Source organism: Nerophis ophidion, linkage group LG07 (genome assembly GCF_033978795.1).
Source record: "Nerophis ophidion isolate RoL-2023_Sa linkage group LG07, RoL_Noph_v1.0, whole genome shotgun sequence".
Lineage (NCBI taxonomy): Eukaryota > Metazoa > Chordata > Actinopteri > Syngnathiformes > Syngnathidae > Nerophis > Nerophis ophidion.
Window position 1 is genome coordinate 57,709,104 of NC_084617.1, and position 23,825 is coordinate 57,732,928.

At 39.6% G+C, this 23,825-nt stretch overlaps 1 protein-coding gene across 12 annotated transcripts in view; it reads right to left on the bottom strand.

The window, feature by feature from the left end:
- Positions 1 to 1,118: 1,118 nt before the first annotated feature.
- The window catches only part of smtnb (smoothelin b), a 91,303-nt gene continuing 68,596 nt past the window's right edge, over positions 1,119 to 23,825 (bottom strand). For 9 of the 12 annotated variants that reach the window (XM_061906657.1, XM_061906656.1, XM_061906662.1 and 6 more), the window contains 10 exons: positions 12,092 to 12,277; positions 11,776 to 11,851; positions 11,580 to 11,612; positions 9,682 to 9,861; positions 9,498 to 9,560; positions 9,345 to 9,414; positions 7,392 to 7,562; positions 7,179 to 7,305; positions 6,895 to 7,046; positions 1,119 to 2,096 (listed from right to left, as the gene is read on the bottom strand). In XM_061906657.1, coding sequence (XP_061762641.1) covers positions 1,943 to 2,096; positions 6,895 to 7,046; positions 7,179 to 7,305; positions 7,392 to 7,562; positions 9,345 to 9,414; positions 9,498 to 9,560; positions 9,682 to 9,861; positions 11,580 to 11,612; positions 11,776 to 11,851; positions 12,092 to 12,277 — 1,212 coding nt within the window. In that variant the 3' untranslated portion in view covers positions 1,119 to 1,942. Of the gene's footprint in view, positions 2,097 to 3,492; positions 3,672 to 6,894; positions 7,047 to 7,178; positions 7,306 to 7,391; positions 7,563 to 9,344; positions 9,415 to 9,497; positions 9,561 to 9,681; positions 9,862 to 11,579; positions 11,613 to 11,775; positions 11,852 to 12,091; positions 12,278 to 23,825 lie in introns of all 12 variants that reach the window. The other 3 variants (XM_061906658.1, XM_061906668.1, XM_061906659.1) reach the window with 3 other exon arrangements.

A 23,825-nucleotide genomic window follows, 5' to 3' on the forward strand; every position in this document is an offset into this window, starting at 1 on the left:
CGGTTTAATATGTTTGTGTATTCTTCACTGACGAGTATTTGGTGAAAATTGTTTTGTCCGAATAATTTCAGCGGTTTTTGAACTCACCATAGTGAGAACTGGGACACAACAGTTTGTTTAAGTGTCAAATCTTCCACTCCTTTGTCTCATTTTGTCCAAGAAAAGTTTTATACTGTGCATGAATTCACAAAAGTGCGCTTTGTTGATGTTATTGTCTTTTTGGAGTGCTAATCACACATATTTGGACAGTCCATGACTTCACGCTAATCAATGCTAATATGCTATTAAGGCTAGCTGTATGAACATATTGCATCATTATGCCTCATTTGTAGATATATTTGAGATCCTTTACTTTTATCCTCTATGGATATAATTTATATTTCCATGTCTCATGACACATTGTTTGTAATATTGTCTGAATTTAATCATCTGTTTGTAATATTGTCTGCATTTAATTATCTGTTTGTAATATTGTCTGCATTTCTGATAGTTGTGTGCCATGTTGTTCCAGACCACAGCAAACATTACCTAGCTTGCCAAAGATGGCAATACATCTATTAAAAGAAGACAGCCTGCCATTTCTTTTAACTTGGACACACATCTATACCTTTAGCCATTAAAAGCCAGGAATTTTCTGAAGTTATCTCACCTTCTGAGTAGCCTACTAATGGTTTCTCATGTAAAAATGTGTAGAATAAATTAAAAACGTCAACATTTGTCGACAAATATTTGCTTCAGCCTGCGACACAGTCATTTTGATAGTAGGCTATTATAGCTAATTTAGACACGTCATGTGTTGCCTTCATTATAAGAATTGTATATGGCTTTTAATTTTTTGCGGCTCCAGACAGATTACTTTTTTGGTCCAATATGGCTCTTTTAACATTTTTGGGTTGCGGACCCAATTTTGACACATACAATTGCTTTACTTTAGGAATCTGACTTAAAAAGCTTTCACAATGGGACACTTTGCCATTTTAGGTTAATTTTAGTAACAGCAATTACAAAAAAAAAAAAAAAAAAAAAAAAAAAACTGTCCCTCAGCGGTGTTAAGGCGCACTCTGACAATTTTTACAAAGCAAAGCGTCAAAAAACAAAAACACACTTCCACGACAAAGAAAAGTGTTTCTCTGCTTTAATGACGTCACATTGAACTGCGGTGCACAGAAACATGAACTCGTGTTTTGAAATTTTATGTACAAGCACTTCCTGTTTTGTGGAAGGTTTTGGAATCATTCTCCAAAACTGTCACAAATACAGTGGATACAAATATATCTTCTTTTTTTTTTTTTTATCCAAACCATATGTGAATCATCTTTTCAAAAAAAATGTACACATGAAAATATTAAGAGTTAAGAGAAAAAAAAGCTTCATGTTGTAAAAGACACAAAATGTATTCTGTTCAGTCAGGAGTTGGATTGCTTTCAAGCAGAAGTAAAAACTTTGTTTGTCAAGTCCGCTCAATAATAAAAGTGTGCAATGACAAAGATGGTCATGTCCACGTACTTTGAGGGTACAAAAGAGGATTTTCAGTAGCACTGCGTGTACACTGATATGGATCCTTAGATATGAATGTACTGTATAAAACAACCCAGTGTGAATGAGTTCAAAATAAAATGCGGACAGTGAAATAACTTAAAATGTAAATAAGTTGACCAGAGTTGGGTCAAATATGTAAAAAGTACCTAAATGGGAACCCAATAATGACTAATCGTGTAGCGGGACTGATGACCGCCACGGAAAAATTAACACATAAATAATTTAACAAGTGGTGTAAAATAAATTGAAAACACAAAAAGGGTGAATGTGCTAAAAAGGTTCAGCTTAAAACGGGAGCTTGTCTGGTTGGAAAACATGATTGTGATCGAGGCGGACACACTCTCTCTCACACACACACCACCCGCCTGCCTCGTCTGTCCGTCATGTGACCCCCGCCCGCAGGTCAGAGGTCATAGGGCCGCCCCATGGCCATCTCGTGTCGGCGCAGGTGGTTGACCAGAGACTGCACGTAGGTGAAGACGCATTTGGAGTCGGGCTTCTTTCCCATGATCATCATGTCCTCCACTTCCAGCAGCGGCATGCAGTCGGCGTACGTCCTGAGGGGGAAGGCGGTTCAAAGACAGGCCATGTGAGACGTTCAATGACCCCACAAAATTTGCCATTAAACCGGAAAAAAAAAAGTACACTCTTTGCACATCTTTCAGCACAGTTTGGCAGGTCTCTACCCTAATTGCTTTAAATTCCAAGGACACTATTAGCCATAGGACCAACACAACACATGAAATAATGGTAAGTTTATATTAATGTGGTTGTATTACCGTATTACCTTAAATTGCGGCCGAGGGGCTAATTCATTTAAAACCTCTTCTCACTCCTGCGCTTACCAAAGGCATGCAGTAAAAGTAAGCATGCGTTAATTATTTTAAAACCTCTTCTCACTCCGGCACTTACCAAAGGCATGCAGTAAAAATTTGAGTGTGATGTAAGCTTGGACCTTAAATCCTACTAAATAGCTCTTAATCTTCTTCCCTTTATGCGATTTCAAATTAACGGTATTGAAATCAGCCTCCTCCATTTTGAAAATGATGACAGGGGAAGTGTCACTCGTGACGTCACGAGTTTGACCAGGCGGTAATACTTAGCATGCGCCAATTATTTTGCGAAGAGAGTTCGACCCGGCAGTAATTCAAGGCAGGCGCATACTATATGTCCTGCGGCAATTCAAGGAAATACGGTATACTGTAGGGATGACAACATTTATTTTACGTTGATGCAATGCAGCTCTGCAGCAGTATTATCAACTCTTTGGGATTATTGTGTCAAGTGCGCAATACAAGATTTGTATAGGGATGTGAATCTTACAACTCATTTAGATTCTATTCAGAATAGAGTGATGATTCAAACTGATTATCACAATACATTAGTCATAAAAATTACAATTCTTTCAAAACATGTTAAAAAGCTCCTCCTTTAAAACAATTAATTTACTTAAATATGAATAAATAAGATTTTTCAAGAACCCCTAATTCTTAATGCAGGCTATTTTCCTGTCTGAACCACAATCAAGTCATTCAAAACGGTGGGTGTAATGCATAAGGTGACCACCGGGCGGCAGTCTGTGCACATGTAGCCACTTGCCCCGGGTTTCTCCACAAAACATCAGCAATACTACCAGAAATAGCAAAGACATCCTGTCTGCCTTCCTGCATGTGAGGATAAAACGTCAACATCATAAAAGCTATTTTAGGAAGTGCAGGCATGTCTTTCTTTTTCGGATAAATACATCTTTAAAAGGGTTTAAAAGCCTTTCTGCATAAACATTTGGTTAAAAGGAGCCAAACTGTTTTGTCTGTTGGGAACACAGATACTTTTAAAAAGGATTCCAGTGCAAAGTCTGGATAATATGCACAAAGGGACGTAAACATACCATGATGTAACCTTTACATTTAGCTTAGCATGCGACAGTCCACAAGAAGCTTTTCCCTCTCTCACCATGGGGCCACTTTTAGCCTGGGGTGCGACCTTAGGAGGAGTTTTTGGTTTTAACCAGGCCTTTGGTCACCAGGCCCCTGTAGAACTCCTGCAGGTACGTGTACACACACTTCCAATCGGGCTCGCGCATCTTCACCATGTCATCCACGTCCAGCAGCTGAGGACAGTCCACTAGCTTCCTGCTCCCGGCAAAGGCGGACGCAGACAGGGAGGAGGAACCAAAACGGTAGGAGAGAGAGAGAACGAAAGAAAGAGAGAGAGAGAGAGAGAGAGGAGAAAAGAGGACGACAACAGGTGGGAGAGACATGATGCAGTGAGCAGCCATGATGAAGAATCAGTGTGAAGAGACAGCAGAGAGAGAGACAAACAGAAACATTAACATTCTCTGTGTTCACACAAACAGTGTTGACATGCTGCATAAATATCATGATACACAACAGTGTGTGGCATACACAAACATACACAACACAAAACAAAATGTCTTAATGAGCCGCAATCCATGCTCATTTAGCCTTTTTGTTTCTTTTAAAGACAACGCAACAGAGTGACAATACATAACTGAATAAAGGCGGTGGATGACAGCACACTGGTCAACGCATACTGAACAATAATGGTGCATACTGTGTACAATGTATGGTGCATACTGTGTACTGCATGGTGCACACTGTGTACAATGTATGGTGCACGGTGTACAATGTATGGTGCACAGTGTACAATGTATGGTGCACACTGTACAATGTATGGTGCACAGTGTACAATGTATGGTGCACAGTGTACAATGTATGGTGCACAGTGTACAACGTATGGTGCATAGTGTACAACAGGGGTCACCAACCTTTTTGAAACCAAGAGCTACTTCTTGGGTACTGATTAATGCGAAGGGCTACCAGTTTGATACACACAAATAAATTGCCAGAAATAGCCAATTTGCTCAATTTAAATAAATAGATTGGGTATTTCTGTCTGTCATTCCGTCGTACATTTATTTTCCTTTTACGGAAGGTTTTTTGTAGAGAATAAAACCTTAAAAAAAACTATTGAACGGTTTAAAAGAGGAGATAACAGGAAAAAAATGAACATTTTATTTTGAAACATAATTTATCTTCAATTTCGACTCTTTAAAATTCAAAATTCAACCCCAAAAATGGAAAAAAACTAGCTAATTCGAATTTGTTTGAAAAAAAAAAAAAATTTAGTAATTTTTCCTGATTAAGATTAATTTTAGAATTTTGATGACATGTTTTAAATAGATTAAAATCCAATCTGTATTTTGTTAGAATATATAACAAATTGGAGCAAGCTATATTTCTAACAACGACATTGTTCTAAATTTTCCAGAATTTAAAAAAAAAATAAATTCAAAAGACTTTGAAATAAGATTTAAATTTGATTCTACAGATTTTCTAGATTTACCAGAATAATTTTTTTGAATTTTAAATCATAAGTTTGAAGAAATATTCCACAAATATTCGTCGAAAAAACAGAAGCTAAAATGCAGAATTAAATTAAAATGTATTTATAATTCTTTACAAAAAAAAAATATATATATCAAATTGTCAGGAAAGAAGAGGAAAGAATTTAAAAGGTAAAAGGTATATGTATTTAAAAATCCTAAAATCATTTTTAAGGTTGTATTTTTTCTCTAAAATTGTCTTTCTGAAAGTTATAAGAAGCAAAGTAAAAAAAAAAAAGAATTTATTTAAACAAGTGAAGACCAAGTCTTTGAAATATTTTTGGGGATTTTCATTTTTTAGAATTAAAAATGTCGAGCAAAGAGAGACCAGCTTGCTAGTAAATAAATACAATTTAAAAAAATAGAGGCAGCTCACTGATAGGTGCTGCTATTTGAGCTATTTTTAGAACAGGCCAGCGGGCGACTCATCTGGTCCTTACGGGCTACCTGGTATACAATGTATGGTGCACAGTGTACAATGTATGGTGCATACAGTGTAATTCATGGTGTATATGGCACAATGTACAAGACAATGTGTGTGCACTGCCGGTGGGTTTGCGAATGTAGATGTGCAACACAAACACACACGTGGTGACTGTGGTTGGGTGACAGTCCAGTGATGAGGACGTCAATCATGAACTGGCGTGCACGTGAGCCCACTGGCTGCATGGTGCACAATGTTGTGACACGACAGCTGAAACATGGTTCAAAGACAGAAGACATAAAAAGGAGAGAAATTAGAAGAGGAGACGATATCATAAAGTTCAGGGGAGGGTTGGACCTCTTTTGTGACCTGGTTGTGGGTTGAGTGATGAGATAGTTGGAGAGATGGCTGGTACTTGTAGCACAAAGCAGATGGCGAGGAGTTTTAGCGGTCATTATTATTATGAGTGATAAATTCACTTGTAGACAAGGAACGTTGACATTAAATGCATCTAAGTGTAAATGTTACACTTTTTTGCAGCAAATAATTTTTGAAAATATTTAAAACTATGCTCATTCCTCTTTCATGTCATGTAATACAGTAATACCTCAACTTACAAGCTTAATTGGTCGGATGACAGAGCTTTTAACTCAAAACATATTGTATCTCTAATCAACGTCTCCCATTGCAATTAATTGAAATCAATTTAATTGGTAATTTGTCCCCCCTAAAAGAGCACAAATTTAACATGTAACATGACTTTTGAAGAGAAAAACTTTAGGACAACAGTTTTTACAAAAACAATACAATATAATGTCCCACAAACAACTACAGTAGTTTTATGAAGTAATGCAACATTAATATACAATACTTACCGAGCACTGTCCTTCACACTCTCTTTCTTCCTTCCCATGGTTGGAAAGCAAAGTTATGTACATCTTAAGCTATAAGCTAATGCTAGAGAGTAAGATCAGATTTTTTGAACGGATCTTACGGAGTTCACTGACATTTGTTACACCGACTAATGGCGGGGATGCTTGGAACTCAAATGTTTGCTTGTAACTTAAACCATAATTAGGCGAGAGACAGCTTTTATCTCAAAACACTTTGGTTGAGGTACCACTGTATACACATGTTTTAATATATAGATATAAAAAATATGTCCAAAAATATGTAATTGTTTAAAATGCAGATTGTATAACGTTCTTCCATAAATTAAAACTTGCATGCAAATTAAAATTATTACAATTTCATTATCCTGCTGGGTTTTAGTGTAGTCGATTTTCAGTACTATAACAATGAAATACTTACTGTGCTATTTTTTATTTTCAAAATGTGGAATTGTGTATTAAGTTAAGTTAAAGTACCCATAAATGTCACACGTATGATGCTTATCTTACATATAAGCAGATAAGTTAAATGTGTTGCTTGACTTCTTGATTTTTCCGAGTGTATTGCATACATTTAGAAAAATATAAGTTTTGAACTTTTCGCGAGTATTTCGCTGCCACGTGTTTGGACTCACTCTGCATTGTTGAAGGCCACCTCAAAGTTTTGCCTGCGGTTAGTGGGGCTCAGGGAGCTGTAGTCGAAGGCCTCTGGGAAGAAATTGTGCACCAAGGCGCAGAACGCCATGCCATCGCTCCAGCTGGATGAAAAGTTTTGTATATCCACGTGCTGATTGAGGATGGAAAAGAGCGAGTTAAGTGATGGAAACATTCCCTGGGTAGGAAGATAATAACTTGGACTAGAGTGCATTAGCAGCTCGACTTTTACTGGCTGTCATGAAAGAAGAGTGGCGAGGTGCACCTCATATGAGCGAGTTTTGGCGCGGCACCAGTCGAGTAGCATCTGCTTTATGGAGTTTGCGTTGGGTACGCCGAAGCTGGTGGAACGCTGAACTCTGTTTACTTTGGAGACAACCTGGTTTACCGGGCTAAAAAAAAAAAAAGATTGTTTGTGTTAATATTTTAATGCACCGTTTCATTCTTTGGTAGTCCTCATTCAAGTGTTGATCCTCACCCGCCTCCCTCCTTCTCCAGCTTCTCTATCATGGCTTTGCGGGCCTGCATGGCTGAGGTCTTGGGCAACGTCTGAGCTCTCATCAGCTCCTTGCGCCTCTCAGCCTGCCTTCGCTCCACTGCGGCCAGGCCGCCGCTGCGAGACGTTGATTCATCCTCACGATCAAACACACTGAAGCATTCGCAAAGACAGACAGCTTTATCGGTAAAAAGGCACATGGCTTGTGAATTGAGTTTCCCTATAAATGCATTATTAGGCAACAGGTATCGATGGGAATCGGGTTTCATATTCTGATTCTCCCGGACCGTTCAAAGTTTTTTAAACGTCGATTCCTATTTCTGATCCTCAGTACCCTAACAGCTAACTATGTAGCTGCATTTACCGCGGGGAGCCGCTCCCCTAAGTCCATAATTATAAGAATGTGGTTTACTTTCCACATTGAATAAGTATTATTATAAATAAAGGACTATAAGAAGAGGCCAAACATGTTACAGGAAAAGCAAACAAGAGCCGGCAGGCTATTTGCCAAGCCATTAAGCTACTGTTAGTGTGTCAGTATTGTCAGAGATCGCTCCATGAATTGATAGTCTTGATACCAAGGGTAGTATCAGTATTTGATTGATAATAAATTGATATTTTCCTCTTCCCAACATTTTTAGTAATGTTTATAGATAGACTCAGGTAATAATTTCTTGGACACAGAACTTAGAAAGGTAAAAAAACTTAAGTAATTAAATTAGTAATAGATGGTAGGTTTTGCTTTTGTTTGGTTATAGGGTACTACTGACTGTTTTGTTCAAAGAATTGTATGTAATAGAAGAAATAAGGTACTAGTTTAAATATTGTATTGATATTGGTACACTCTCAATGTTCATCATTAATAGGGACGACGTGGCGCAGTGGGAGAGTGGCTGTGCGCAACCCGAGGGGCCCTGGTTCAAATCCCACCTAGTACCAACCTCGTCACGTCCGTTGTGTCCTGAGCAAGACACTTCACCCTTGCTCCTGATGGGTGCTGGTTGGCGCCTTGCATGGCAGCTCCCTCCATCAGTGTGTGAATGTGTGTGTGAATGGGTAAATGTGGAAGTAGTGTCAAAGCGCTTTGAGTACCTTGAAGGTAGAAAAGCGCTATACAAGTACAACCCATTTATCATTTATTTATTTAATACTGCACCTCTTGATTATTTTAGTGTTTGAGTAATCTATCGATGGGTTTGTTTGATTAGTCAAGTAATTGGATAAAACAAACTTTATAGCCTTAATGTGTATTTTAAGTATGTCTGCTCATGTGCATTCTTACTGCAGCAGCTGTGCAAAAAGTATGTCCATTTATTTAAAGTTGCGAGCACTCCATAATATCCAGAATGTGTACATTTTTATTAGTTACACTCAAATGATTAATCAAAGCCACAAAATATAAAGCTTTTTTCTAATCTAATTAATTTTTGTGGCCCCTAGAAATGTATTTTTTTCTTTTTACAGATCGGAACATTTTTTCTGTACCACAAACATGATCTGTATGATTTTTTCCCAAGATTATAAAAAATAAAATGAAACTTTTGTGAAAGTGTGCACCTGTTGAAAGAAGCTTCATACATTTATTTTCAAGTTCCAAGTATTGGTATTTATATACTGCTTGAAAATAGTTCAGTGGCAATTTCATAGTACATTTTCGACCCTGCCTCTTCAAACAAGCGGAATCGAAACGAGGAACCAAAACGGGAATTATCCAGATTCCAACGATGCCCAACTCTATGCATGATTATAAACAATTGGAGTAAATGTTTATGATATTGTCCATGCGCCATAAATGTTCCGCAACAAAACCAACAACGGTGTAATATTGATCAGCTCAGATGCAATTGATTTCAACATGGGCAAGCGCACAATTAGAACATGATCCAAATAAAACTTGGACAAGTGTTCATGTGATGGACTATGATGCTTACTCACCTGCCGACTTTTTTGCTTGTATTGGAGGAGGAAGACGAGAAGCTGTATGATTTTGACTGAACTGTTCCTCCTGAAATGCAGAGAACCGTTGTAAAAACAAAACCAGCAGATATACTTTAAGAATAGAACTGTAGCTTTAATAGGATGACTCACTGTCTGTTTTCTGCAGATAACTAGCTTCTACCACGGTGCTGCGAGTTGATCTGTTGCCATCATCTGATCAAACACATTTGATAGTTGACACTTGAGTATTTTTGTTGCCGTTCACTGCTGACTTACAGCATGGGTGTTTTTAAGAGGGAAAAAAGTGAAGTGAAATAATAATTAAAAAAAGTACCGGACTGTGCAAAGCGGTCTGTTTTGGTGACATGGCTGAGGGTGGAACCGTCTGCTGACTTCTCCACTTTCCTCATCACCACCTCTCCTGCTCCGACACCGGCACGATTTTTGTGTGTACGCTCGTCTCTCTGCTGACGAAGCTCCTGCAGACGGGTCTCCCGCTCTCTTTCTCTCTGGTCTGGAGACAATAGACTGATCGTTAGGTGGAGCAGAGGTGGGATATTGAGAGGGGAGAAGAGATGAAGTCAGTGGAAAAAAGAGAGGGGAGGGGGATGATACTTTTGAAATATCCCTTCTACTTGCACAAAAATGGATACAAAAACAGGGCTTCTGAGGATTGAATTATCCTTTTAGGATTACTGCATATATACCATGCAGCAATATTATTAGCACTTGCATGATTGAATGAGATCCAAACAAATGGTGCATTAATGTCAGAAGTATTCATTTAATGATTCGTATTATGGATGTGGTTGTTTTTTCCCCCCCAGTGGTGTACAAATGAAATTTTGGTAATTGCAATCAAAAACATGAGCGTCATACTGTAATGTTGGGTGGGATGACAGCTATTGGATAATGTGCGAAGACAAACTGTGAACACACAATAATTTTCAGGACTAACTCTGCCAAATTCAGAGAGGTCCTCTCCACGTTATTTAAAACCCAACAGCTTTTACACTTCTGTGTGTTTGGATTAGCATTCATCTATCATTCCCCTTTCTCTTTTGCAGCAGTGCAGTAGACATTTCATTTAAAGGGGACTCATGATGGATTTCGTCTTTTCTGTCTTATTAATGTTGTTACAATTTTGGATACTTGTGTTAAACAATGCCAAAGCATCACATCATAAGGTTCATGCATTTTGCCGTGGGCTTGCACACAGTTTTGGATGCCTCTGCTCACAAGGTTTTGCAGTCTGGCTACTTTGTGACATCACAACAAGGTGGCCATCCTTATTTGGACATTAAGTCAAGCTCTCAGCCAGAGGAGGAGGGGCGTAATAACACTGACATGCGACATACAGTAAATGCTGTTAAAAGTAGATTTTTTTATGCAGTCTGAATTGATTGGTAAGTATGCAGGTGTACCTAATGTTGTGACAGGCTGAATCTATATGACTTTTGTTTATATATTTACAAATGTTGTGACCAAGTGACATTAGAATTTTACAAATGTGACCGAGTGAGGGCAGCACAGTGGTAGAAGGGTTAGTGCGTCTGCCTCACAATACAAAGGTCCTGAGTAGTCCTGGGTTCAATCCCAAGCTCGGGATCTTTCTGTGTGGAGTTTGCATGTTCTCCCTGTGACTGTGTGGGTTCCCTCCGGGTACTCCGGCTTCCTCCCACTTCCAAAGACATGCACCTGGGGATAGGTTGATTGGCAACACTAAATTGGCCCTAGTGTGTGAATGTGAGTGTGAATGTTGTCTGTGTAGGCCCTTTGATTTGTTGGCGACTTGTCCAGGGTGTACGCCGCCTTCCGCCAGATTGTAGCTGCGATAGGCACCAGCGCCCCCCGCGGCCCCAAAGGGAATAAGCGGTAGAAATGGATGGATGAATCGATGGATGGTGACTGAGTGAATGTACAAAATATTTTTTCTATTTTTTAGAGATTTTTTGTTTTTGTCTTTTTAATAAATAGACCATGTCTGGGGAAAAATAGCAATGATGACTCCAAGATATATGTTTAACAGTGAACATTTGCAAAAGATACTTTTATATGATCCTTTGGACTTTTGGTGTGTGGTTTCATTTGCAATCTGGTAACGCCTCCAGAATTGTAACATCTTGCAGGCAGATACTAACAACAATGTGATGGTGCTGGTGCAAACACACACAAAATAGATGATGCAGGCATTTTAGGTGCAAAACAACACTGCAAACCAACCTGTCCTACCTATTTCCTCTTGAGTACATCCAAGCATGGCCTCTGGGAGTACAATGGATAGACATATTTGGGAAATTACCTTTGAGCTTTTTTTTTCCACGTCCCCCTTTTTCACTCTGGTGAGTCAGGGTTGTAACAACTTGCTAAATACTTTTTTGCATCTCATTGTAAGACAGATGGAATAGATTTGTTATCCTTTTGTTACCTCTCTTTTTTTTGCGGAGGTCTCTCATGGCTGCACGGATCATTTTCCTCTCCTCAAAATCTTTGCACTCATCAAGCTGTTCGGAAGTAATCAACATAGAAAACAATGAGGTCATTGCAGACAAAAAGGTGGTAACAGCTGTTTATGCACATTGCTCTGATGATAATAATGTGCCAACACACAGCGACGACAAGCTGTGAAACCTCCAAATATAACCAAGCTGACAGGATTTACTGCACTATATAAACTCTCTGCATGCATTTGTCACCAAGTGGATCTCTAAATCACCATGAATCATAACTTGGGTGTAAAGTACCATTTTATCAAGGAGCTCTTCATCCTCGATGGCAGTCAGCTCGTCAGCGGTCAGCTTTCCTGGACACTCCTCTGCCGTGGTCTGGACGGTGGAACCGTTTGGGATGGTGGGGATTTGACATGCCACCTGGACTGAAGGGCCAGAAGAATACACCGACTCAGAGGCGGCGACAGGCTCTGTCTCCATCTGTACAAAAACACACAACACGGATGATAAAAACACATCAAGATTAGCGTGAGACCGTGACCATAGTTGGATACAGCAAGAACATCCAACTGAATGCTGGCCCTTAGATTATCAAGTTTTATGATTAGAAGATCAGAATGTTAAAAAAAAAAACAATGTTTGTTGACATTTGGAAAGCAATAGGCTCAAAAGGGATTTAGGTAGGGCACCATAATAGGCCCGAGTCAGTGAAGTAGGTTGCAAAGCCCACATCTTTTCCCTCTTTCCGATAATCTCTTCTCGGACAAAGACTGCCCACTCCCCATAACTCATTATTTCATACACTACCTCCCCCGCCAAGACATGCCAGAAAGAGTGACCGCAAGCACATGAGAGTAACTTGTTCATCAAGCGTGACCGTCAAAGCGGGTGGTTAAATGAGACGGTGCTGCCGGGAACCCACAGTTTACATGACACTATTAGTGGATAGTAGACATAACGATTCAAAGCCATTCCGGAAAGTACACCAAAAACAACTGCAGTAAAAATTAAGAAGAAGAAAGAACTGTATGTCCACCACGGACAATTGACACTGCTGTAGCTAAATTAGGGCTCCAAAATAACCTGTGTGGCTCTGCATTAATAGCAAAAATAAATAAATAACAGCTGTGCATTGGTCTGATGCTATAATATAAAGGTTACTGCTGCATCATTTTATGTGGCCTGCAAAACCCCAAAAATGTGTGTCATTAAGGAATTTGTCATTTTTGCTCATTGTGTTTTTTGTCATTGAAACCCTTTTTAAAATCAATTCTACAATAGCTTGTAGGGCTGTAACGATATTGTAGATACCACAGTATTACGGTTTCACAGTCTTCACAATAATGCCATGATGTGTGATGGTATCAAACGAAAACTTGTTTTTTTCTGGCGCTGTAGCGTTGGCCGGGTCTGAAAATAAACTATATCTCCCAAAATCCTCTGCACAGCGTGTTTACATTGTCACTTTAAAAGACAACCATAAGTTATTTGTTTTTAAATATTTGCTTGAAACCATATATGTTTGTAGGAATAAATATGATTACAACATTTGAGCATTAGACTATTACAGCAAGCGTGTTTCTCCTAAACATTCCTGCCACTTCATTTTACACCTTTCATCATCTTTTTTGGGGGGGACATACCACAATAATATCGTACCGTGGCCTTAATACTGTGATAATATCGTACCGCGAGATTTTGATATTGTTACATCCCTGATAACTTGTCACATTGACTTCTGATTACAAAGCAATTTTTAATCAGTTAATTGTAGTGGTGTAATGATTGATTGATGTATCGATAGATCGATTTATATTCCTAAATTTCAAGCATATCGATCCGTGCTCGGCAAGTTTGTCTTCCGAAAGATAAATATCGATCAAACATCATTTTAAAAGAAAATACATGATATATTTCGATGCTAAAAAAAGGAAAACATTGGATTTAAAAACGGCATACTTCAAATGAAGTTTAGCACTTTTGAAAATAAGCCAGGTAAAGTTAAGTCTTTTTGCCCTCCACAATGTGCGGTCATAATTATTATAAATAAAGAAAGAAACACCAAAGGCTTCCTTATTGTCTGCTCTGTTGTCCACACAACTGCAAACATTCTGTGTATGCAAGAGTTTGTCCACCTAAAAGATTAATTTATATTTTAACTTAATTAGCCCCCGGCACGGTAAGAGCATTTGTAAACTGTTGAGCGCGACCTATGGAATAGTGTTTTTGTTGGTAAATGAGACAATTAGAGGTTATCATCAGACTTCAACATCTTTGTCATGTAAATTCTAGCTCTTTGTTGGGCCAGCATTGCAAATACAAATTTTAATTGTCTAGCCCTGGATAGATAAAGCTTTAATAAATATATAAACACATGTAAATTAGAAAGTGAGGACTTTGGTGTGTTGCTAAATGTTTACATACTACATCACCCAAAAGGCTTAGCGCTGTAGACAGGAGCCGGAAGTAGGTCGGCGCTACGCAGGAGGGCAACAATTCTGCTGATGGAGCAACAAAGAGTTAATATTTTGTTGAACATTTATTTTCCTACTTTGTCTACACAGAAAAAAAAACATACGTTTTGACTAGGCAGTTGACGCGTGCCTTTGAGCACCAATGAGAATTACGATTTTTACAATTTTGATTTCATTTTTGATTCTGCTAAACGATTTGGTCCTTTCATCGATTCTCTTTTGGATAAAAAGATAGACAAGTTGATTAGCGTAAACTTTGTGTAGTTGAGAAGAAGCAACCGTGCCAGAAACTTGAGGCTTCCATGTGTGCTACCCGCCTCTTGCCATCCAAATCACTGCCGTTGTGTCCTTGGGCAAAGACACTTTTCCCTTGTCCCCAGTAACGCTCACACTGGTGATAGGTGGTGGTCGGAAAAGCTGTAGGAGCAAATCGGCAGCCATACTTCTGTCAGAAAGTTGCAGCTGTGGCTACAAAGGTAGCTTACCACCACTAAGTGTGAATGTGGAGTGAATGAATGATGGGTTCTCACTTCTCTGTGAGCACCTTGAGTAAATCGATAGAAAAGCTCTGTATAAATCTAATCAATTATTATTATTATTAATAAGAGGCTGACAACCTCCAGGGTCCAAGGTTCCCGCAGAATTGTTTTTATTTTTTAAATAACTGTAATACAATTTAGTCTACAGTAGAAATTAAAATATTACATAAAATGATTATATTTAAAATATTATATGAGCTGACCACTCAAAAGTAACTGTCAGTTAGTGACAATACAAGCAAGTCAAGTCCAGTAAAACTGTGCCTTGTGCCATTCTGCAACTATCAGCCACAGGAAAAAAACATGATTACGCAGAAAAATAAGCAGGAAGAATATTAGATTTTACGATCTCTTTGCTATGGAGATCAATGTTCAGGCGGGGAAGAGGGGCGCAGCCTGCTAGTCAGACACGGTTGTGTCATGATTTGCATGTCAATAATTTCATGTGTGCAGTTAATAATATCACCTTTTACTATGACGTGCTAACATCGCAGACAGGGTTAGTATATTAATTCTCTGCAGTATTAACAGCAGACGACATGCTGAGATGGCTGCTGTTGCAATTGGCTGAATTTATGTGAATTGGCACAATCGCAACCTTGTGAATTCTTGGAGACTGCTTTTTATTTTTGTAATTTGCAAACTGAAACAATTAAAGACTGTTTTGATAAAGTTAAATGCACTCATACATCCACTTAATTTGAAGAGTTTTTTTTTTTTATTTCTATAAAAAAAAAAAAAATTTAAGCCTTATCATTGTGGGAAACATCTAAGACAATGCAAAGTACCATGGTCTAGTTGTTTGTAGACTTGTTTTGGGAGGAAACGCCCTAGGCGTCTACCAAAATATGTTCAGTGACCATGAATCCTAAACAAAACACCTATTACATTTTTCACATGGTGGCGAATGCCTGTGGAGGATTGAAGACTGTAGCTGTGACCTTTGTCCTTATGGCGCAATCAAGTCCAGGTCCAGATATAGCTCAGACAGCTGGTCCTGTACCCTTCCACCAGCACCCTACTTCTCTTCTATGAAGGCCCCAGCCTGACCAGGTTTCCCCATGGGAGGGAGAAAGTAAAGTACAGCCAGTGTTTAATGATTACTGTTGCCCACAGCTTTGTGAACTTGTGGCCCAAGGGACATGCTGGTTACAGAGTGACTTGACCAACAAGGAATGTTTTGGGCTACAACACAGCCAAACAAGACCTCAGAGTCTGGCAAAGACAAAAATCTGTGAAAGTCCCAGATAGCCTTGGTCTCTAAAGTCATGTTTAAGTCAACATCCACTTTTATAGAGCAGGAAGCAGGCATCTCCTTTCAAATGAACTACTATTAGTGTGTATAGACAAACACACCCATCATTAAGTAGATGCTGAGAGATATTAGTAATGTAGAAGTTCAGGAGCCCACTGACATTGTAGCCTTCAGAACAATGTGTCAAAAGTGAGAGGCAGACAATCTGACAGTCATGTTTCGTTGGGAGGAAAGTAAAAAACTAAGTTTGATTAAAAACTAATTCTGGCCTTTGATAAAATTAATATACAGTATTTTATCTACACAGGAACAAAACATGTCCCAATACAGCAATAGAAAAGGAATAGGTCAGGATCAAAACCATGACAAGAGCAGTACCGTGCTGCTGTTCCATGAAATGTTTCCCATCAGAGCAGGAGCAGAGAGGGAGCGGCAGGACGCAAAGGTCGGCAGATGAGAGACTGGTGCTGACTCATTTTCTGAAGTCGGTGTTGTGTTTGTCCGTTTTGAAGCACAGTCTGAGTATTGTGAGCAAGATTTGTTTGTCTGGAGTGTAACTGATGGAACATCCACAGTTGAAATGTGTGAGGTTGCCTCAAGTGTTGTATGAAGTGTTTCATCCTGGGTTGCGCAGGCAGGGGGATCACTAGGTGATGCGTTTTCTTGAGATGGATCAGACGGTAGGTTTGAGATGACTCGAGGTAAAGAATCGGGGAGGCCCATTGCTTGGCAAAGCCCCTCCACTTGCCTCACCAATCTCTCCTGCTGAATTCTCAGCCTTAGGTTCTCCTCTTGCAGCCTGATCACAGCCTCAGTCAGGGGCACCACTTGAGCTGCTGCCTCCTCCATCTGTAAATCTACTTGCTTTCCAAATGCCTTGAGATCACAGTGGATTTCCTGAACCACACACCTCAGTGCTGATTCCAAATTCTTATCACCAAACTTCTCCTCTTGCTGTGAAATGAGATCCCCGATATCCTCCTCTAGGCCGGACGTCGAACAAGCACTACCAGGGCTTTCCAGTGCCTCTGGTGCCTGTGTGGCTGGTAGGAACTCCAAGTTTACCCCAGGCATGGCCACGACAACTGGCAACAGTTTGCCCTTTGGGAAATTACAACTACTTCTTCTTTTCTGTCAAAGTCTCCAAAAAGGTCAAATTAAAACACGAAGGCTTTCAGAAAAAACAGCCTAGCTCTCTTTCAGCCCTTCTCTAGAGGCCCTCAAAACAACACATGGTGTTTATACCCCCACAAACCGCTCCTCTTTGGTGGCCAACACCTTCCCAGCCAATGAGCATGAAAGGAATCCCGTTACCAAGGCAGCATGAGTCCCATCCCCTTTTTCCAGGTGCCACAGACATGGCTCTTTATCTCTGACTAGGGCATTATTCCAATGAGCCAGTCAGCTATGGGGCAATGGTAGAAGCCTGAGAGGCACAATAGTGTCAGCAATTTAAAAAAACGCAGCTCTCTCTTTGTCCTTCACACCTCTATTGGAAGGCAAACCAGATTAGGATTTGGGCTAAATATGGGTTATTCACACGTTTCAATCCCCTAAAGATTGTTTGCATAAACTTTGCATTAATTTCAAAATATTTGGATGATCTAGGCGAGAATGATGGACACACATTGGCATACATATAATGTAAGTGCTCCTGCAAAGCAGCATCCTGTCACGAGGATATAATGAGAAACAACATATGTGCAGCCTCAACTGCTTCTGTTTTAGAGACAAAATTGTGTCGATACAAGGCATTCATATACATCTAATGAATAACAAATGGAGTCCTCCACCATGTCCTTTACATTTGTTAGCGCCTGTGCGTTTTGTAAACCCTCAGCTGCTGTGTCTCTAAAAATAACAGTGCAGCTTCCCGCAAAGCTCAGAAAAATAGGAATGCAAATAGTCATTCTCAAGGCCAAAAATGAATAGTAAAATGCAATGAGTAACAACTCTAAGTTGAAGGATAAGTTAAAAAGGGACCTAGTATGCAAAACAAACTTTTTTCTGATGGTACCTGCTTTTGTGTATTTTCGATCCCAATAAGTCCTGAAAATCAAATCCAACAGTGGAGGCATTGCGGAGATATTTATAAAACAATCATACTTTCTCAAAATGAGCCGTTAAGAATTTTCTCTGTCCTGTCACATTGTCCGACCTGAGACGTCTGCGGATATCTCCATATTTAGTGGAAATTTACCCAAAGAACTACACAACAGTACACAATTATAGTCTGCAATGTATTAAATAAGCTCATTTTTCTCTATCCCCTTGTGGGGTAGACTAGCTCGTACGTGCACATGCATCCTCCACTGTTGACATTCCTAATACAAAATAGCATATAGTTCAAATATTTATCTTTCAATAGACTCCATATAGAAGCATTAGAAACTACAACATGGCTGACGAGGTGAAGACGCAGCGGAAATAGAAGCACGTAAATAAGACTGCCCACAAAACGGCAAATCCTACCCAGACACAACAAATAAAAATAAAAAAATTATAATCCGCCATGAGATCAGAAGTTTGAGAGTTCAAACCCCGGCCGAGTCATACAGAAGACTATAAAAACGGGACCCATTACCTCCCTTCTTTGCACTTAGGATCAAGGGTTAGAATTGGGGGTTAAATTACCAAAATAATCCCCTGCTGCTCACTGCTCCCCTCACCTTGTGTGAGGGTAATGGGTCAAATGCAGAGGATAATCTCACGACATCTAGTGTGTCCGTGACAATCATTGGTAGTTTAACTTTAACTTATTAAGGCAGCTCGGTGCAGAATTTGTTAGCGCTCATGTCTAACAGCGAGCAGGTCGTGGGTTAGTCTTTCTGTGGCGTTTGCATGTTTTCCCCATGACTGCGTAAGTTCTCAACAAGAACTCCGGCTTGCTCCCACCTCCAAAGGGATAGGTTGAGTAGCAACACTAAATTGCCCGTAGTGTGTGAATGTGAGTGTTATTGTTGTCTGTCTGTGTTGGCAACTTGTCCAGGGTGTACCCTGCTTTCCACGTGAGTAGAGCTGGGATAGGCTCCAGTCCCCCGCAACGCCGAGAGGGACAAGCGGTAGAACATGGATGGGATGGATGGATGACCCCTGTAAGTTTTGAAACGTTCCAGTTAGCACCCACTTGAAGCAGTATGTGACATTGCTAAGCGGTATTTTAACAATGGGGTCATCAAGTTGTGTTAATCCAAGACAATCTATCACTGACTCTGGGCCGCAGTGATCAGGTGCATAAATCAGTGAGTTAATGCAAGCAGTAAACTACAGCTTCAATCCACGGCTTCACAGTAATCTCTGACTATGAAAAAGACTGACAGTGCTATCATCAGTTTACTTTTTTTGTATTGGTGTTCAAGGATGAGGACAGTAAAAAGAACAAAAGTAGCTGTGATCACTGGGACTGCGAGGCAATATTTTGCACACCTGTCTGAAATGTCCTGCGGGAATTTTGACCTCCCTGCTGATCTCATCTCAGTCGTGCTCTCATAAATAATGAGGGGCCAGCAACAAAGCTGCGTCCACATTGCTGTGTCACTTTCTAGGTTCTGGTTACAGAGGTAAATCTCATTTTACGCTGTACTTGTCTATGCTGGGGAATACAAGTGCATCACAGCAGCACATAGCTTGTATTTGCTTTTGTAATTTAGTCAAATGCTCATATCGCACTTTTCTTAAAAGCTCAAAGAGACTCAACATTGCACGCTTATCTCTGCAAATTATAGTTAACATCCATGTTCTATACTGCCTATTCTGTTCAGTGTTGTGGAGCGCTGAAGCCTATCCCAGCTAACTTTTGGCAAAGAGCAAACTACACTCAGGACTGATTCCCTGTCAATTCACAGAGCACATTTAGACAACCCACCATTCACATTCACTGTCATCAAGTCGAGGCTGAACTCATTCTGCCCAGCACAGAAATCAAATGAGCCACTGTCGTATCAAAGTAAATTAAACATTTCCCATATAAAAGGTTGTCTAAACATTTTGCCATTTTTTTAAATGATCTTAAACCACACAATTTTAAGCACTTCCTCCTTGAGAGTAGATTATTTCAGTGCCACATGTAATACCAATACGTCCATAATGATGCCTCAGAGATTGGCATCTGTCAAACAAAGCAAAACTCTTAATGCTGCCTCAAGCCACAGCTGTCGAAAGTACAAATGCAATAAAATGTAAAAAAAAAAAGAAAATAGTGGAGGTTTTACTTTTGGACCACCGTGGCGAAGCAGAGACCACACAAACAGATCAGAGACTTGCTACACATTGTGGTACTGTGGTTAAAAAAAAGAAAAAAAAAAGATCTAGAATCAGCTCTTATAAAACATTTCAATAGTATAAAGTCAAATTAGTAGTACAAAAAATAAAATAGTTTAATTAATAAACCAACTACAGTGGTACCTAAACTTAAGAGCGTTTTAAGAAAAGAACTGTCTCTCGGCTAATTGTTATGCTTTAAGTTGCAAACAAAAATTTGAGTAACAAGCATCAGTGCCATAGGTTGGCTTAGCAAATGTCACAGTAAACCGTGTAAAATCTGGTCTTACTCACTACCATGAGCTTATAGCTAGATTTTGATGTAACCTTGTTTTCCAACCACGGGAAGTAAGAACGTGAGGACTGTGTTGAGAAGAAGTAGTAGATGATATTCATTGAATTAAATAAATAATCCAAAACATTGCCGAGCATGTTGCCAACTTGGCAAAGCAATTCAAGCGTATCACTATTAGTCTGCGCCATACTGAAGCAGAATGAGTCTAATCCCAGCCAAGAGTTTTAAAATAATATCTAAATGGCAAGCATTTATCCATTAAAATATGGAAACGCTGCTGATGGTGTGTGACAGAAGCAGCTGGTAGGAGAGATACAGTACTCTAAGGTAAATGGTGTGCATTATTACTACATTACTTCATAAAACAGTGGTTTTTCGTACTAAATTTTATTGTATCGTCTTTATACAATATTTGCAATCTAAATGTTTTTGAGCTTTTTTCAAAGTATGTGACTTGTTAAAATTGTGCTGTTTTTAAATTGATTGTAATTAATTCAATGGAAGGCGGTGACTTAAGATACAAGTTAGTGTCTAATCAATATAATTGCCTTTTATCTAATGATAATTATTAATATGCCTTATGAAAGATTACTTCTACTTTTGATTGACACAATAGTATTTGGTGGTTTCACTACAAAACTACAACAACAAAATAAACAATGGTAATTCATACAAAACAAACACTGAACATTTTAAAGCAGGTTTTTGATGTAGCTATTTCAGATAGTTTTTGAAAACCAAAATAAGTGTGCTCACATTGCACCCGACCTCTATGGCCCCTGCTGTGGGTGGTGAGCCCATTGGAGGGGGGACCTACATTGCCTCTTCGGGCCGGTCCCCATGGGTACAGGCCCAGCCACCAGGCGCTCGCCATCGTGCCCCACATCCGGGCCTTGCTCCAGAGGGGGGCCCCGGTAACCCACGTCCGGGCAAGGGAAATCTAGGTCCTTTGTTCAAGTTCTTCCTAGAGGTCTTCAAGCTGCTCTTTGTCTGAGCCCTCACCTAGGACCAGTTTTCCTTGGGAGACCGTACCAGGGGGCATAAAGCCCCCGGACAACATAGCTCCTAGGATCATTGGGACACGCAAACTTCTCTACCACGTTAAGGTGGCAGCTCAGAGAAGAGTTTACAGTTAAATATTGTGGTAAATTTATTTGTTTCGTTTCGGTGTTTAGAAATCCATTAACCCAGGGGTTTTCAACCTTTTTTCAGTGATGTACCCCCTGTGAACATTTTTTTAATTCAAGTATCCCCTAATCAGTGCAAAGCATTTTTGGTTGAAAAAAAAGAGATAAAGAAGTAAAATACAGCACTATGTCATCAGTTTCTGATTTATTAAATTGTATAACAGTGCAAAATATTGCTCATTTGTAGTGGTTTTTCTTGAACTATTTGGAAAAAAAGAAAAATAACTAAAAACTTGTTGAAAAATAAACAAGTGATTCCATTATAAATAAAATATTTCTACACATAGAAGTAATCATCAACATAAAGTGCCCTATTTGGGGATTGTAAGAGATCCATTTGGATTCATGAACTTAATTCTAAACATTTCTTCACAAAAAAAGAAATCTTTAACATCAATATTTATGGAACATGTCCACAAAAAAAATCTGTCAACACTGAATATTGCATTGTTGTATTTTTTTTTCCACAGTTTGAAGTATTATTCAATAAATATAATTATAAAGGATTTTTGAATTGTTGCTATTTTTAGAATATTTAAAAAAAATCTCACGTACCCATTGGCATATGTTCAAGTACCCCCAGGGGTACGCGTACCCCCATTTGAGAACCACTGCATTAACCAATCCATCCATCCATTTTCTTCCACGTCTCCCTTTTAAGGACATGGGGGGCTGGACCCTATCTCAGCTGCACTCAGACGGAAGGCAGTGTACACTCTGGACAAGTCGCCACCTCATGGGAGGTCCAACACAAATAGACAGACAAACATTCACACTCACAGCCACACACAAGGGCCGATTTTGTCATCAGTATATATACACTTTCTATTACTATAGAAAGTGAAAAAAATCTGCAACAAAAAATGTACAGGAAAATCAATGTAGACATTCCCGATGAACTTATACAATAATAAAAACAAACCACTCTTGTGGTTCTTAGCTTAAAGGGAGTCTTGTGTCATAGGCATGCGGTTATCCATGGTGTGCGTTGGTAATATCTGTGACTGACCCTCCAGGTCAGCTGTGATGAATAAACAATGAGTGAGTAACTACAATACATACAACACTGTGTGCTCGGGGGCTGGTGAAAATAATGAACTCCTACCGAGACGATTCAAAAATGTGGTCCAACTTACTAAAACTTCACTTAGTCTCAACGAAAGTAAGCATTTACCTGTAAGTTGTTAGGTTGTTGAAGACAGGTATGTCAATATCATCTCCGATAAACTGCTGCCCTCTTCTTGTGAAATAGACTGATGGAATACCTGCGTCTTGATGAGGCTCTAACTGATGGACACTCTCTCAGTCCAACCTCTTAAATGCACTTTGCAGCCCCATGAAGACTCCTCCTAGTCCTAATTAACCAACTCCCTGATCCCATAACCAGATTATGTCTGCTCTCAACAGTGCCATTAAAGAGTAGTCAAGACACCACCTCTCCTAACCTTATCACCCTCCCCTCTCCTCGATTCATCAGATAACTTCCTTTCAAGGAAGGCAGGGGGTTAAGGAAGGCAACAAACTTGGAGGTTAACCCCTTTCCAAAACGCTTTGAGCCGGCTTCATTCTCACAGCAGTGGTTGTCCTCCGTCAGCAGTTCATCTCGGGCAGATCTCCAAAGAGATGCATTGTAAGCATGGCCAAAATAAGACGTGATGGAACAACTTGTGTTTCGGTGTGACTGAAGACAGACAGATGTGACTTAACCAACACTTCCCAGATAGATCTCAGCGGGCATTTGCCTGCTCAGAGAATAGGAGGAATGCCCTGAGCACCTCCTCTTCCTCCACTCCTCTTCACATACCCTACAAGGAGAGATGTGACTGGCTACCCTCTCTGTGTTTGATAAACACTGCTCTCCCTTGCTCTCCTCTCACTCCATCTTTCACTGAACAAACTTGCTCAACCCTCTCCTGGGGCGTTTATAGGTGAATTCTGTCATACAAACAGGTTAGAAACATTGCAGAATTCAAAACTAAACTCCTATTTTAAGGCCCTCGTAATGTCTTCAGGAGAAT